This window comes from Ochotona curzoniae, unplaced genomic scaffold (assembly GCF_017591425.1).
Source record: "Ochotona curzoniae isolate NIBS_2020 unplaced genomic scaffold, NIBS_Ocur_1.0 contig_908, whole genome shotgun sequence".
NCBI lineage: Eukaryota > Metazoa > Chordata > Mammalia > Lagomorpha > Ochotonidae > Ochotona > Ochotona curzoniae.
The window spans coordinates 30,677,712-30,692,607 of NW_024466607.1; the positions used below are offsets into that span (position 1 = coordinate 30,677,712).

General features: G+C 41.1%; 1 protein-coding gene across 3 annotated transcripts in view; it reads right to left on the minus strand.

Annotated features, from left to right (window-relative positions):
* TMF1 (TATA element modulatory factor 1) overlaps nucleotides 1-10,963 on the minus strand; it is a 30,973-nt gene extending 20,010 nt beyond the window's left edge. Inside the window, exons 1-5 of one of the 3 annotated variants that reach the window (XM_040994791.1) lie at nucleotides 10,618-10,963; nucleotides 6,360-7,540; nucleotides 4,938-5,041; nucleotides 4,293-4,419; nucleotides 3,090-3,195 (exon numbers count right to left, since the gene is read on the minus strand). In XM_040994791.1, coding sequence (XP_040850725.1) covers nucleotides 3,090-3,195; nucleotides 4,293-4,419; nucleotides 4,938-5,041; nucleotides 6,360-7,540; nucleotides 10,618-10,759 — 1,660 coding nt within the window. In that variant the 5' untranslated portion in view covers nucleotides 10,760-10,963. Of the gene's footprint in view, nucleotides 1-3,089; nucleotides 3,196-4,292; nucleotides 4,420-4,937; nucleotides 5,042-6,346; nucleotides 7,541-10,617 lie in introns of all 3 variants that reach the window. The other 2 variants (XM_040994792.1, XM_040994790.1) reach the window with 2 other exon arrangements.
* Between the last annotated feature and the right edge of the window lie 3,933 nt (nucleotides 10,964-14,896).

The following is a 14,896-nucleotide window of genomic DNA, read 5'->3' on the forward strand; positions in this document are numbered from 1 at the left end:
TACTGGGTTAAGCTGCTGCCTGCAACATGGACATCTCAGACAAGCACCAGTTCATGCATATTAGTAGGAAAACAGAACAAATTATGGTATGTCCACGTAAGATATTTTAACATGGCCATTAATAAAAATAAATACTTAATGACAAAGGGAGATGCAAAAGAAAGAAGATTGCAAACTAAACATATAGTCAATTTTAACTATTGAAAGCGTTTTAAAAGAAACTAATATTTAATATATTGGAATATAACCTATTTTTCTCTTTATTCCTATGCTCCCCTAAAATTTGAAAAAATTCTGCAAGCAGTGTTACTCCTTTAAAAAAAAAAAAGTACTTATGTATGTAAGAGAAACAGCAGCTGAGACAGAGGGAGAGACTGAACGGAAGAGCTCTTCCGTCAACTGGTTTCTCTCCAAATAGCTGCCATCACCAGGGCTATTCCAGAATGAAGCCAAGAATCTGGAATTCCATGCGGGCATCCCACACGAATGGCAGAGGCACAAACACTCGGGCCATGGCTAGTAGGAAACTGGACCAGAAGCAGAGCAGCCAGAACTCAAACTGGAGCTCCAATCTGGGATGCAGGCATCACAGGCAGCCACTTAATCCACGACCCATAACACTGACTCCCATGAAGTGTTACAGTAAGAAAAATTTTAAGAATAGAGATATTCACTTGACTACCTTTTCCAAAGTCACCTCTCTCCTGGAAATGAATTCAATGCCCAATACCAATGACTGATCTCACAAGAGATTTTTAATTTCTGAAACTCTGTTAACTACAAATCTTTTAAGAGGCACAAGCACATAATACGAAATAAAAGCATAAATGCAGTGAAAAGATTACTATCAAACACCAGTAAAGCAAAACACAACATAAAATAATCAAACAAGACACCACACAACCTCAGAATAAGAACCTTAAATAGAAATGTACTTCAAAAATGTATGGGGCCCGGCACAACAGCATAATGCTTAAAGTCCTCGCCTTGCAAGCACTAGGATCCCATATGGGTGCCGGTTCTAATCCCGGCAGCCCCGCTTCCCATCCAGCTCCCTGCCTGTGGCCTGGGAAAGCAATCAAGGACATCCCAAAGCCTTGGGACTCTGCACCCGCGTGGGAGACCCGGAAGAGCTCCTGGCTCCTGGCTTCGGATTGGCTCAACTCCGGCCACTGTGACCACTTGGGGAGTGAATCACCAGATGGAGGATCTTTCTCTCTCTTCCCCTCTCTGTGTATCTGACTTTAAACAAATCTTTAAAAAAACAAACAAAAAAAAGATCTGTCTCTTGATCTCTACTCCTCTCTATAAATTTGCCTTTCCAATAAAAATAAATATTTTTAAAAATTTATTTATTGTTATTTCAAAGTCAGATATACAGAGAGCAGGAGAGACAGAGAGGAAGATTCTCCATCCAATGATTCACTCCCCAAGTGACCACAAGAACCAGAGCTGAGCCAATCCGAAGCCAGCAGCTCTTCCAGGTCTCCCACATGGGTGCAAGGTCTCAAGGCTTTGGGCCATCCTCAACTAATTTCCCAGGCCACAAGCAGGGAGCTGGATAGGAAGCAGGACCACCAGGATTAGAACCAGCACACATATGGGACCCCAGCTCATTCAAGGCAAGGACTTTAGCCACTAGGCCACCGCACAGGGCCCTAAAGAAATCTTTAAAAAAAAACTGCTTCTCGGGCCGGTGCTGTGGCCTAGCAGCTCAAGTCATCATCTTAAATGTTCCGGGATCCCATATGGACGCCGGTTCTAATCCCAGCAGCTCCACTTCCTATCCAGCTCCCTGCTTGTGGCCTGGGAAAGCAGTTGAGGATGACCCAAAGCCTTGGGACTCCACCCATGTGGGAGACCCAGAAGAGGTTCCTGGCTCCTGGCTTTGGATCAGCATAGCATCAGCCGTTGTTGCTGCTTGGGGAATGAATTACTGGATGGAAGATCTTTCTCACTGTCCTCCTCTCTGTGTATCTGCCTTTCCAATAAAAATAAATAAGTCTCTAAAACAAAAAAATCGCTTCTCAGACTTTTGGCTAAGATCAAGTGGGGTTTTTTGTTTGTTTGTTTTAAAAAAGGTTCCTGAAAAATAGAATGAAAAGTTTATTTTAGGATAAAGACTTTGAAATCCATATATAATAAGGAATTCTCAAAAATTTTATGAAAATGTATATAATGAACTAAGCCTTTTAGAAATTTATATCAACACAAAGAATCCTTGCTTTTTCATGAAATTAATGAAATCATGTATTGGTTTAAATAATGGACTCCCGGGGCCAGCATTGTGGTGTACCATGAAAAGTCATAACCTATGATGCTGAATCCCACCTAGGTGCAGATTCTGGCTCACTTCCAATCCAGAACCCTCCTAATGACCTGGGCAAAGCAATGGAAGATGGCCCTAGCGCTTGGGCCCCTGCCACCCTTAGTGGACATAGAAAAGAAGCTCCTGATTCTTGCCTTTAGCCTGGCCCACCCTAACCATTGCAACCATCTGGGGAGTGAATCAGTGGATGGAAGATTCTCTGGTTTGTTTGTTTGTTTTTAAACAAATACATCATTTTAAAAAATGGGTGTTTGGTGACACTGTGCATCAGGCTAAGATTCTGCCTGTGGTGCCAGCATCATACAGGTGCCAGCTTGGGTCCTGGTGGCTCCACTTCCAATCCCACTGATGGCCTGGGAAGGCAGTGGAGGAGGGTCAAGTTCTTGGGCTCCTGCAGCCACATAGGAGACCCAGAAGAGGATCCTCACTCCTGTCTTCAGATTGGCCCAACTTCCGCCAATGCAGCTATTTAGTGAGCAAACTGGTGAACTGAAGATGTCTAAGTCTCTTTGTGTCTCTCTTCTCTCTGTAACTCTTTCAAATAACAATAAATCAATTTTAAAAAGGGGAGGGGCTACCAACAGGCATAAATTTATGCCTTTTATCCCATCACTATGTATCTTACTCCTATTCTACCATACACTGTCATGTTCAATTTCTGTAGTTTAAGTCCAAATATTTCTTGCTTTCAATATATTTTTTTCAATTAGGAAGCATCAGCTGTTCTTACACTATTCCTCAACATCACCAAAATACGCACCTTCTTCCATCAACCCTCGAATCTGCTCGTCTTTTTCTTTCAAAAGGTCAGCAGTCTGACTACTGTTTAATCTTGTGGCAAGTTCCTCTTTTATATTTTTCACTTCCTAATAAAAAGAAAATCTGTGAATATCAAAAAAATTGCTTTAATTCTATTCAGATATTTCAATTGTTCCTCCTGTCCAAAGAAACCATCCGTAATACGTTCCCAAAGAATCTAAGTTTTCTCCAGTAAACTTAATATCTTGAGGCAATAGGTTCTGTATATGATACACAAATCTAAATTCAGACATAAATATAGGATTTCATATGGAGATATAAACAAGGATAAGTTAACTTTCAATAACCTCCCATATCTCTACAAACATTCTACAGGAAGAGATACACTGGACAGACACCCTTAGTTATAAATTAGCTCTCTGAAATGAAGACAGCATGTGATACCTCATTTCTGCAGGAATATATAGAAATTATAAACTCCTATTACACTGAGCCAGAAGACAAAGAAAGGACAAGTCCTGAGATAATGTTACAAAGTTGCAATACACTCAGTAATTATTAACCTTAATTATTACCAACGTTTAAAATTGGCATTAGTTCCAAATTAGATACATTAGAGTAATGGTCCCCATCTATAGTCAGGCAACCCCAATGCACCCACTGTCATCTGATCTCCAAAGCTAAGCAGGGTGGGACTTGTTAGTACTTGGATGGAAAAACAACGGTCTCCAACCAGGATGGCTTTGCTGCGATAGGGCTATCTAGCTATATGACATCTGGCTGGGCGGTTGTGGTGAAGGTGGTAGTGCTCAGTGTCATGGGTAGGGGCCAGGAACACTGCTACCATGCACCAGATTACCTCCTGCACCATACAACTACCCAGTCTAACATGTCAGCACCATAGACACTGGGAAACTCTCATCAGAGTAAGTTAACTTTATGACTCTAAGAGTCATTAACCATCAGAAATCCAAATTTTAGAATTACTTTGGCATGAAGAGGTACATAAGATGTTTGAAGTAGAATATAAGCAACAAACAAGATTAATGATAATTTTTTCTAATTTACCCAAAAAACTGTTTATACTATTTATGTGTGTGTATGCTTTCATCCTATCTTACTTTTTTTAAACTCAAAATACATTCAACAGTAGTGTATTCCTCAAAACTCTGTTTTTATACAGTTCAACATTAATTTTGGTTACCTTTTTAGCAGCATCTCTCTCTTTGCATGCTAGCTGAACTTTCTTCTCTGCTTCTGCAATTCTTTGAGTGAATTCATCTTTCAACGAAGAAATACTACTACTTTCTTCTTTCACTCGAAACACTTCACTAAATTTAAAATATTTGACAATGAGGATACTGCTTATATATTCCAAAGGTAACAAGACGAGGTCAGTCGTCAAAAACAGGACAAAATTTTCTGCAACATTTATCTCATCATTACTTATAAACTTTTTGGGCTTACTAATCTTCAAAGTTACTTGCTAGATCTTGATATTAAAACATCTCAAAAATCTATTTTTTTCCTAAAATCTATCTAGGGCATACTCAAAAACTAATCAGATTTTTTTAGCTAAAGACAATATCATGGCTTTCTTTAAATGCATTTTACTTTATACAAAATATTATTAATAATAGTTTTATTTTCATGTTTGCATAATACCTCTTTACAATGCCCAAGATAACATGGCAAACATAATTTTAGTACAAAAGTAATCTTTAAGCAATTATCAGTAATTATGAGCAAATTAAATTACAAAGCATTTTAATTTCAAAAACAAGTAACAAAGTTGTTTTTGGACCTCCATGAAAATGTATAAAATTATTCACATTTATAAAATACTTACTCTTTCAGGTTATCATAAGCTTCTTCTAAAAGTGCTTTTTCTTTACTAAGTGTTAATAACTGAGCCTCTCTTTTTTCCAGTTTCTCATTCAGAAATTCAACTGTCTGAATTAAAATACATAAAAGTCAAAACACAAGGCCATTTTTACACATGCAGGAGATTAACTTTTAAAGGTATACCATTCACTAAAATAATATAGCATTATCTCATAAAAAATAAACAATACTAAGAGGGTAGACGTTTGGCACAGCAATTCAAAAGCTACTTGGGGCAGCTGTACCCCTAAAGGAGGGTCTGCTGCACCCCTAAAGGAGGGTCTGCGTTCACATCCCAGCTGCTTTTCCAGCTGAGTCTCCTGTTCACACATACCCTGGGAAGCAGCAGGCCATGGCTCATGTCACCGTGCCACCCACGTGGGGGTCCTGCGCCAAGTTTTGGGCTCAGGTTTTCACCTGGCCCAGCCTAGGAGCTTGTTAGCATTTGGGAAGTGAATCAGCCTATGTAATGTCTGTTTATTTTGCCTGTCTTTGAAATAATACAGAAATAAATTCTTAAAATGATAATGGAACACAATGAACGCACAAAACTAAGAACTAAAGGTACAAACTGGACAAACCACATTGCTGCCGCGAGGGGAAGAATAGCAAACCACTCCAGAAAATAACCAAGCAATTTCTGGTTGAAGGTCTACATAGTGCTTTGATGCAGAAAATTCTACTTTGTTAAGGCATATATACCACTTTTCTTTAGTACGTATTAGGTAGAAGCAATGTGCATTCACAAGCTATGACTTTGCTTCTTAAACTTTTTAGAGATCAACAATATGAAAATAACACAAAGCTGGAACAATCCAAGGAGAACACACTCCATATGAATCAACGAGAATATTCAATTATCAACCTAAAGATTAAAAAAAGACACTTTAACATTTGCTACAAATAATGCCAAGACACAAAATATTGCAAAACATAAACTATGATATTTATGTTCATTTTAGCACATGTGCCAAGAAGTTCAAGATAAATATTTAAGGAAGCAGTCCTTGACAAATAAACCAAAAAAGCACAGTATAACGAAATTTTAAGGTTTCAATAACAGTTAACAATAAAGATTCAAGATGTAAACTTTTATGTTCACGTGAAACAGACAACTCATTTTATCACAGCTGCTATGACAAGATTTGAAATATCAATAACTCAATTTAAAACCATACTGAAATGGTAAAACTCATTTCATCAGCTGCTATGATAAAATTTCAAATAATTTAGTATCAGTAGTTCAATTTGAAAGTCCTTAAGAGAAAACTGAACCAGTAAAACATGAATCTTTCCTTATCGACACAAATCATTATACATTCTTGAAAGCATTTTTAATAAATCAGCTGAGTTTAGCTCCAAAAAGTACATCACTTTCTACAATTACCTTGCTAATATCTTCCTTCTCAGGAAGTGATTCCGGCTGACTCTCAGCAGCTTCACTCTGCTCAACCACCTTGGCTAAGACACTCTGCTCCTCATTTATTGGGGCAGGAGAAACCAAGATGTCAGGCTGATCGCTGTTAACAGGTGTTGCGCTTCGCCCACTTTCTTCCATTTCTGCCTCCTCAGTGGGTATAATTAATGTTTCATTCACTTCATCTTGAGATTTGCCTTCCACAGACTCGGTTTTTTTAGTCTTTGGAGTTGACGGACTAACCACAATAGGCACTGACGCATACCCCTTGCCTGATAACTCATCGTCGGAGTTGATCTCGCTCACACTCCGGCTATCTAAGGACTGTACACTAAATGAGTCTATTCTTTCGAAAGCATCAGATGAGCAGCAACTCTCGGTGAGCTTCTGGAACTCGTCTAAACGGTTATACTCAGGGCAAGCAGACGCAGAGAGCAGCTGAAAAGATGTGTGCATCAGGTGAAGACTTGATTTCGAATCTGTGGCCTCCTGTCTCGAACTTGCCGAGCTCTCACTTATTACACTTTCATGATCTAAAACTTCAATATCGCTGGTGGTAGAAGTGCCTGAGGAGAAAGTACTAATGGGAGGAGACGGGGTATTGCTCTGTCTGTCTTCGTGTTTTTGTTCCTTGGTTTCCACGGCGAGAGACTGTGTGGACAGATGAGGCACACTTTCTGCAGGTGTTTTCACATTAACGACCGTTTCAGATACTTTTAAATGCACAGTCGGGGCCTTGCTATCAGATTCCTTACTAGCAGTTTCTTCCTGCTGGCCTTCAGGTTTAGGAGCTGGAACTTCTACTGCCTGAGCCTCCCCTGACGCACACGAAGAGTCTTTCACTTTTGCTTCGGTTGGGTCCGTAGCTCTTGACTGTCCAGTGTGCAAGGATTCGTGCAAGGTGCTCTGCACCTCCTTTTCTGGTCGCTGTGACTTGGCAGGAGGCTTTGATACCACTGCACTCTTCTGAACAGTCTGCACGTCCACTGGAGGGAGGAAGGCGCTGAAGAAGTTCTCCGATTCGTCGACCACAGTCCTCCGGACCGGCTTTGTGATGGCTTTAGGGGAGGCTGCTGGTGGACTCTGGGGTTCTGCGTTGGTTTTCAGCCCCCAATTTGAACTGTCCCATCCTCCGCTGACAGAACTTATTCCTACAACAAGAAATATTAAAAATACATGTATTACACTCACATTTCAATCACTGTTACAAATAAATATGAACACAAAACTAGAAGAAAGAAAATCTAGAGTTACAACCTGTGATTTGTACGTTAAAATCCCTACTGTATTACTTATCAGTTCCTGGGTTAACGAGGCTCTTAAAAAAAATACTGATGGGGCCAGCATGATGGCTGAGCTAGTTAATCCTCTGTCTGCAAGTGCCAACATCCCATACAAGTGCATTCATGTCCCAGCTGCCCCACTTCCCTGCCAGCTCCCTGCTTGTGGCCTGAGAAAGCAGTGGAGAATGGCCCAAAGCCTTGGGCCCTGCACCTTTGTGGGAGACCTAGAAGAAGTTCCTGGCTTCTGGCTTTGGATCAGCTCAGCTCTGGCTATTGTGGCCATTTAGGGGAGTAAGCCAGGAGCAAAAGATCTTTCTCTGTTTCTCCTTCTCTCTGTAAGTTGGCCTATCCAACAAAAAATAAGCAAATATTAAAAAATAAAAAGTGTGCTTTTGCCTAAGAAGCAAAGAGTACAGATAAACTAGCCTGGATCACCAGAAACAAACACATTATTCTGCTCCACAACAAATTAAGACAGCAATGGCATCTAATTCACAACTCCTAGTAAGTTCAAGATATGTATTATTCATTTCTCAACAATAAGCAGTATATCTACAGGTCATGTGTAGTCACAGCAAAAAAAACCTCATCTATTCAGTTGCATGTTAATCTTATTCTCCTCAACAATAAAACACAGTAATTCATCGCAAAGAGGGCAACAGTCAGAAGCTGAACACAAGATACTGGTGGTGAATGTTATTTTCCAAAGAATATGCTAAACCGATGGGTACAATAAGTTACCATTTCCACTCATTTAATGACAAGCCTGTTTTGCAAGCCCCACTCTATAAATTCACTCTAAAACAATTTTGTTCTGTTCCCTCTGCACCAGCAATTAAATTACTGTTAACTTCAGAAATGCGTACTTTTTTAGTTCTACTGTTTATTCATATAAAAAGTGGTTGACACTAGGATCTTTAAAAAAAAAAAAACTTTTTAAACTGTCTTCCAAGGGTGAAAAGGATAATTATTCAGTCACAGAAATAAATGCAAATAAAAACCTAATGACAAAAAACATGGTGTATTCACTCCAGCATTTAAAACACTTCTTTAAATGTATTTTTGTTTCTCTAAATTCAACAGCGGCTAAGTAGAATTATTACAAATTCTGCAGAACTAAAAGCTGAAAACCAGCAAGCTCTATAGCAAAGTTTGTCTTTTAACATCACCTCAAAGCTCATATCGATTAACAGTATTTAGAAACCTTCAGTTCAGACACAATTTGAGATTCATTTCTGTAATATAGAGATAATTATTCTATTATTTTATCATCATCTTAATAGATGACAGGAATTAAACTGGCCTCTTGGAGAATGCTTTGCATAATCCTGGTGTTTTCTGACACACATTTAAAGTACTCTATTGTCAAGACTTATGGCCATTTTTCTAATCTAAAACACAGAAGGTGGTCAACAACATTTATGATAATTCACTAAAATCTGACCCTAAAATATAACTCACCTATTTTTAAATACAAATTGTATGACACAATGAAATGACTCAGATTTTAAAAACTAGTCATCTTCATATCTATCATCTCTAAAGAAATCCAAAATATAGGATGGGCCCACATGTTTTTTTTATCTCAGTTTTATTTATTTCAAAGACTTTCTTTTCTCTTGTCAAATTCATTGCTGGCTCATGGCTTTTATGGTGGCATCATTTTTCCCAAGAGACCTTTGTGTTTCCTTTTTGTCATCCAAGTGTTGGTTACTCAGTGGGGCACTTTTTTATGGTACTGTAATTCATTTTTGTTGTTGTTGTTGTTGTTGCGATTGTTTTAACTCATACCAGTTGTTGACCTTGTTTCATGGCTTCTCAATTATGGAAATGTACACAGTAATGGAGAACTGGGGTCCACCATATCCAGATGTGGGGGTACAATGCAACATTCATTCCTGCTTCCAGACGAAAAATGGATACGCAGTGAAACTGGTGGAAATGTGTAGACAATGTGCCAGCAATGTCGGGGTACACTTAAATAAGAGACTGATGGAATTGTGATTCCTTATGAAGGACTACACCATTGTAGTAAAATGGGGAAAATCTGTTGGGGGGTGGGAGTTTGGTGGGAAATCCCAGTCTATACGAAATTGTATCACATAATTCAAAAATTCAAAATAAAAACATATACATATGAAATTTAAAAACAAAATGTGGGATGTGTAGGAAAAAAAGCAAGTTACACTACTCCAGCAAAGCGTTATCACATTTTGTAAAAAGCAGCAAGATAACGACATACACACATGGACAAAAACACCAGAAAATTACCTAGTTACAATTTAGGTCCTGACTTTCCAAAAGCAGGAGTAGTCAGGAATAGCTTATTCTGTTTCACACAAAGGTTTAACATCCATCAAACCTACACAGCTTTATCCTACATATCACACTTGTAACCTTAAAGACAAAACCAAGTGAAGTTACTAGCAAAGTTCAGTTCAAGGGCTCTGACAAAAAAAAAGAGACCTAGCTCTTCAGAAATAAAAATGTGATCCAATCCCAAACTCTTGGGCCACGGATTCCAGAGACACGACTCCAGGATATCCTGCCCCTCGCCACTGTGTGACCCAGGGCAGGCTGCTTAGCTATTCTGAGTCTCATTTTCCATTTCTGTTGTTTTGAAGACAACAAAGCCATAAAAAAAGGCACAGGACGCGCCACTAGGCACCAAGTGCTCGCAGAACGCCGGCGACGGTTCTGCCCTTCCCTGTTGATATTATGGTCGGACTGTGTTGCTCAGGGCTGTCGAGTCAGGGTGAGGGGGCCAAGGGCAACGAATGACAACCCCAAATCCGCAAGACCCGCACCAGGGACCGGAGCCGGACTCCCCAAGTCCACGTTGGACACTCGAGCGGCATCTGGGAACGGGGGTCGGGGGAGAGACGGCTTCCCAAGCCTTGTGGGGTCCCGGTCCCCACGGCTCGCCCCGCGCCCCTCCCCCTTACCGGGCTCTCCGTACGGAATGGTCTCGGCCCAGGCGCCCGGCTCCTCCTCTTGGATGTCCAGGACCCTGTCGATGGACTTCTGGGCCTGGGACAGGGCCTGCTTGGCGAAGCTGGAGAGCTGGGAGGCGTTGAACCAACTCATCGCGCTCCCCGACCGGCGGCGGCGGCGGCAGTACTAAGCGGGAACGCCGAGCGCCGGGCCCGCAGGTTTCAGGGCCGGGGACGGGTGCAGCGGGGCAGCCTCGGCCCCTTCGCCCCTCGCAGGGCCCTGTCAGCGAGCGGCCATGACCCCGACGGGCTCCCCGGACCCCGGGATGTCAGCCTCGGCTCGTCCGGCACAGCTGAGGGGGAAGGTCCCGCCTGCGCATGCGCAGGACGCTTCCACGTACACAATCACCAAATCCGGGAGCCCAGAGTTCCGTCGACGGACGGAACAGCAGCAAGGAACGCTGACGTCATGTCCGGGAGCTCAGGGTTGCCCGTAGTTACCGAGAAACGCGGAACAGTTTGTTGATAGATGACGCGCCCAAAGCGGGAGTCGTCCACCAACCCTCCAACAGAGGTCTGTTTCTCCGGGAGAAGTAAGAGTTCCAACTACGCTCTTTCTTAGAGAACGGGGTCCTCGCGCTAAGAAGAGCAGATATTTGAGTCTCTCATCTCTCTTAATGCTTTGTCTCAAATACCAGTTTAATCAGTTCTGTGTTAGTTTAGGTTAAGTACAAACTCCGGTTTGGGCTTGTCTATGAAGACCGGACGTGAGGCTCACACACTGCAGAAGGCACAAACCGGTCCTCATTGCCTCCTGCCAGAGCACACTCAGTAGTAGTATGATCTGCGGTTTTATATTCTACCCAAATTCATATGCTGACAATCTCCCAGAGAAGTGGAACCTTGCAAGAGTTACAAAGATCACAACTACGGGGCCCTGGTGAGTGGAATTAATATTCCCTTAGCAAAGGGGCCTCAAAGTCTCCTTCCACCATCGGAGCGTATCACCTATGAACAGCACACACAGCCCTCACCAGACACCCATCTGCTGGTGCCTGGATCTTAAACGTCCCAGGCTGCAGAACATTTTCTTTTTAAAATTTATTTAATTTCACTGCAAAGGCAGATTTACAGAGAAAAGGAAAGAAAGATCTTCCATCTGCTGGTTCACTCTCCAAAGGCTAAAACGGCCCGAGCTGAGCTCTGATCCAAAGCCAGATATCCTGGAATGTGCAAGGTGAGAACTTTGGTCACCAGGCTACCACACTGGGCACAGATCCTAGTATCTTAAAGTGGGATTATGTAGAATGTGTTTTCATTCTTTATTTTTTGGCTTGAATAAGTTTTCTGCTTAAAAAGATATGAAGGTTACATATTATTTTATTACATTTCTAACTCCACAATGACAAGTAACTTGGAATTTCATTGTAAAACCTATGTGTTAAATATATACACCATTTTTAAAAAAAGATTTATTTATTTTTGTTAGAAAGGTAGATTTACAGAGAGGAGAGACAGAAACAAAGATCTTCCAACTGCTGGTTCACTCCCCAAGTGGCTGCAACAGCCAAAGCTGAGCTGATCTGAAGCCAGGAGCCAGAAGCCTCTTCCGGGTCTCCCAAGCGGGTGCAGGGTCCCAAGGCTTTGGGCCATCCTCTACTGTTTTCCCAGGACACAGCAGGGAACTGGATGGGAAGTGCAGCAGCCAGGACAGGAACCAGCACTTAGCATGGGATCGTGGTGCTTGCAAGGTGAGGATTTAGCCACTGAGCCATCATGCCAGGCCCTAAATATATTCACTTTGTTAGATTTGAAAGTAAAAGAGTGAACATGTAACACTTCCTTTGTACAACAGCATGATTCTCCAAGTAGTGAAGCTATCCCCAACTGAGAGTTGAGTCAATAACTTAAGTTTTAGATCATTTTATTCGAGACTGTACAGCATGGAACTGGAACTCAACCCTCAATTGCCCCAGATCTGCTCTTTAGATAGCTTAGCTGTTGGGAAGCGCTGGAGGTATTTAGTGCTTCTTGTGAATTACTAAATTGAAAGTTTTAACATGCAGACTTTTGATATTTAGGCAATTATTGGAAGAGTACCACAGCTTCTTAAAGGGAGGGTTTCAATCTAATTTGGGGGGCATGAGGGAAAGAGAAGGAATTCCTTTATGGCAGTTTCCAGCAGTGTGGTAAGGAGACAGGAGGGGCCGGCAGGAATTACGAACCACAGCAGGAAGGGTGCAGTCGGGTGAGTGGACAGTGTGTGGCAAGCTAGAGGGAGGGGTCCATCATCCAGCACAACCTCCTGCAGCTGCCTGTTCCCATGCTGGTACTCCTGTTTGAGCTCCATCTGGATTTTTGGGTGAAATCTAGCTTTAAAATGTTGGTAGAATTCTTTGTTTTTAAGACTGTAGGCTTTAGTTTTAGGTAATATAGTTTACTTTTAGATTTTTCAGGCCCTTTAAACTGTTAAAACCATTACCATGAATTGAGTGGCTTATTTAAACAAATTTATTTCTTGAAAGTTCTGCAGTCTGGGAGCTGACACAATAGCTCAACAGGCTAATCCTCCCATTTCAAGTGCCAGGATCCTACATATCCCAGTTCATATCCCAGCTGCTTCACTTCCCTTCCAGCTCCCTACTTGTGGCCTGCAGAAGCAGTCAAGGATGATCCAAAGCCTTGGGACTCTGCACCCGTGTGACAGACCTGGAAGAAGCTCTTGGCTCTAGCCATTGCAGTCACTCAGGGAGTAAACCAGTGGATGGAAGACATTTCTCTCTCCTTCTCTCTGTGAATATGACTTTCCAATTAAAAATAAATAAATACATACATCTTTCAAAAGGAAAAAAGATACTAGAATCTAGAGCAGGCATTTGGCGCAGTGGTGAAGGAGCTGCCTTAGTCAGCTAGGAGAGTACCCTGGTCCTCTCCCAATGCAAGGCTTACTAAATACAGCAGCTAATGACTAGGTTGCTGTCTCTGCCAGCAGCAAGGGAGGTCCACACTGAGTTACTGGTTGCTGGCTTTGGCCAGGATCATGCTTGGCTCTCATACACATTTGTGGAGTAAACTAATGGATAAGTGATCCCTCTTCCTCCCCCCGTCTCCATCCTGCTTCCATTCAAACATTTTATTAAAAACAAACAAACAAAAAAGAAAGGTTCTAAACCCTGTTTTCTAATACTGGACCTTAGAGTTTTAGTCATTTAGTAAAAACAAAAGCATGTTAGGAAACTTTTACAGAGTTCTTCCAATTCATTACATTACCTTGTTAGAACAACTTTAAGTAAAACTAATATACTAGATACTAGATCTTTACTGTGGAAATCACCATATTGAAGTATTAATTATAGTGCAATAGTTATAGTCAAAATTATTTTATTCAGTAGCATGTAACTTAATTCCGTAATGCTATAAGTTTTTTGTTTTAATTTTATTCCTGTTGTTGATTTAGTTTCATGGCTTCTCATTTAAGGGAATGTATAGTAACTGTATAATAAAGTCTGTCATATCCAGATGTGAAGATACAATGCAGCATGCATCTCTATTTCCAAATCAAAGATGGACTCCCAATGAAACTGTTGGATATAACTTGATAAAGGATGCTGGACAGTCAGCTACTGTCTGTACTAGCAATGTCAGAAAACACTTAAATAGAATGATGACTTATGGCTGCTTATGAAGAACTATACTATTATTGGATAAATCATTTGTGGGGGAGGGAATTTGGGAAAAGGGATAGGGGGAATTCCAGAGCCTACATAATTGTACCATAAAATTAAAAATAAAATAGAAAAAAAGGTCACAAAAAAGCATTTTTAAATTTTTATTATTTCTTTATTATACTTTTTACAATCTTTACATAGTTAATTTGAGTAAAAAGGTTCAAGGGCTATAGGCAAATGGGTAAGACTATTATTTCTATATTGTTTCCTTCATGTTTAAAGGGGGGTATTAAGGGAGAAGGCCCACCCAATTTCCCACCCTCCCCAGGTCCCTGATGTAGGGCATGCTCCGAGGTTCTTGCTCAAGTGGTTTTGATGGTTCACCAGTTATGAATCTCTGCCAGTCTTGCCACTCCAAGCATGATGAGGTCTTTGAAGAATCCACTGATTGACATAGTCCATCATAGAGTCTCCGTTTGCCCCGTATTTTGCTGCCAACATATAGCTGAGGTGTTGACCTGTTCTGTCTTCTGTCTTTTCATGGTTAGGGTTTTGAGTCCAGCCTTTAGATTGGGGAGATCTCCAAAGAAACTTTGAGGTGTTCTCAGACCAAATTCTTGTAT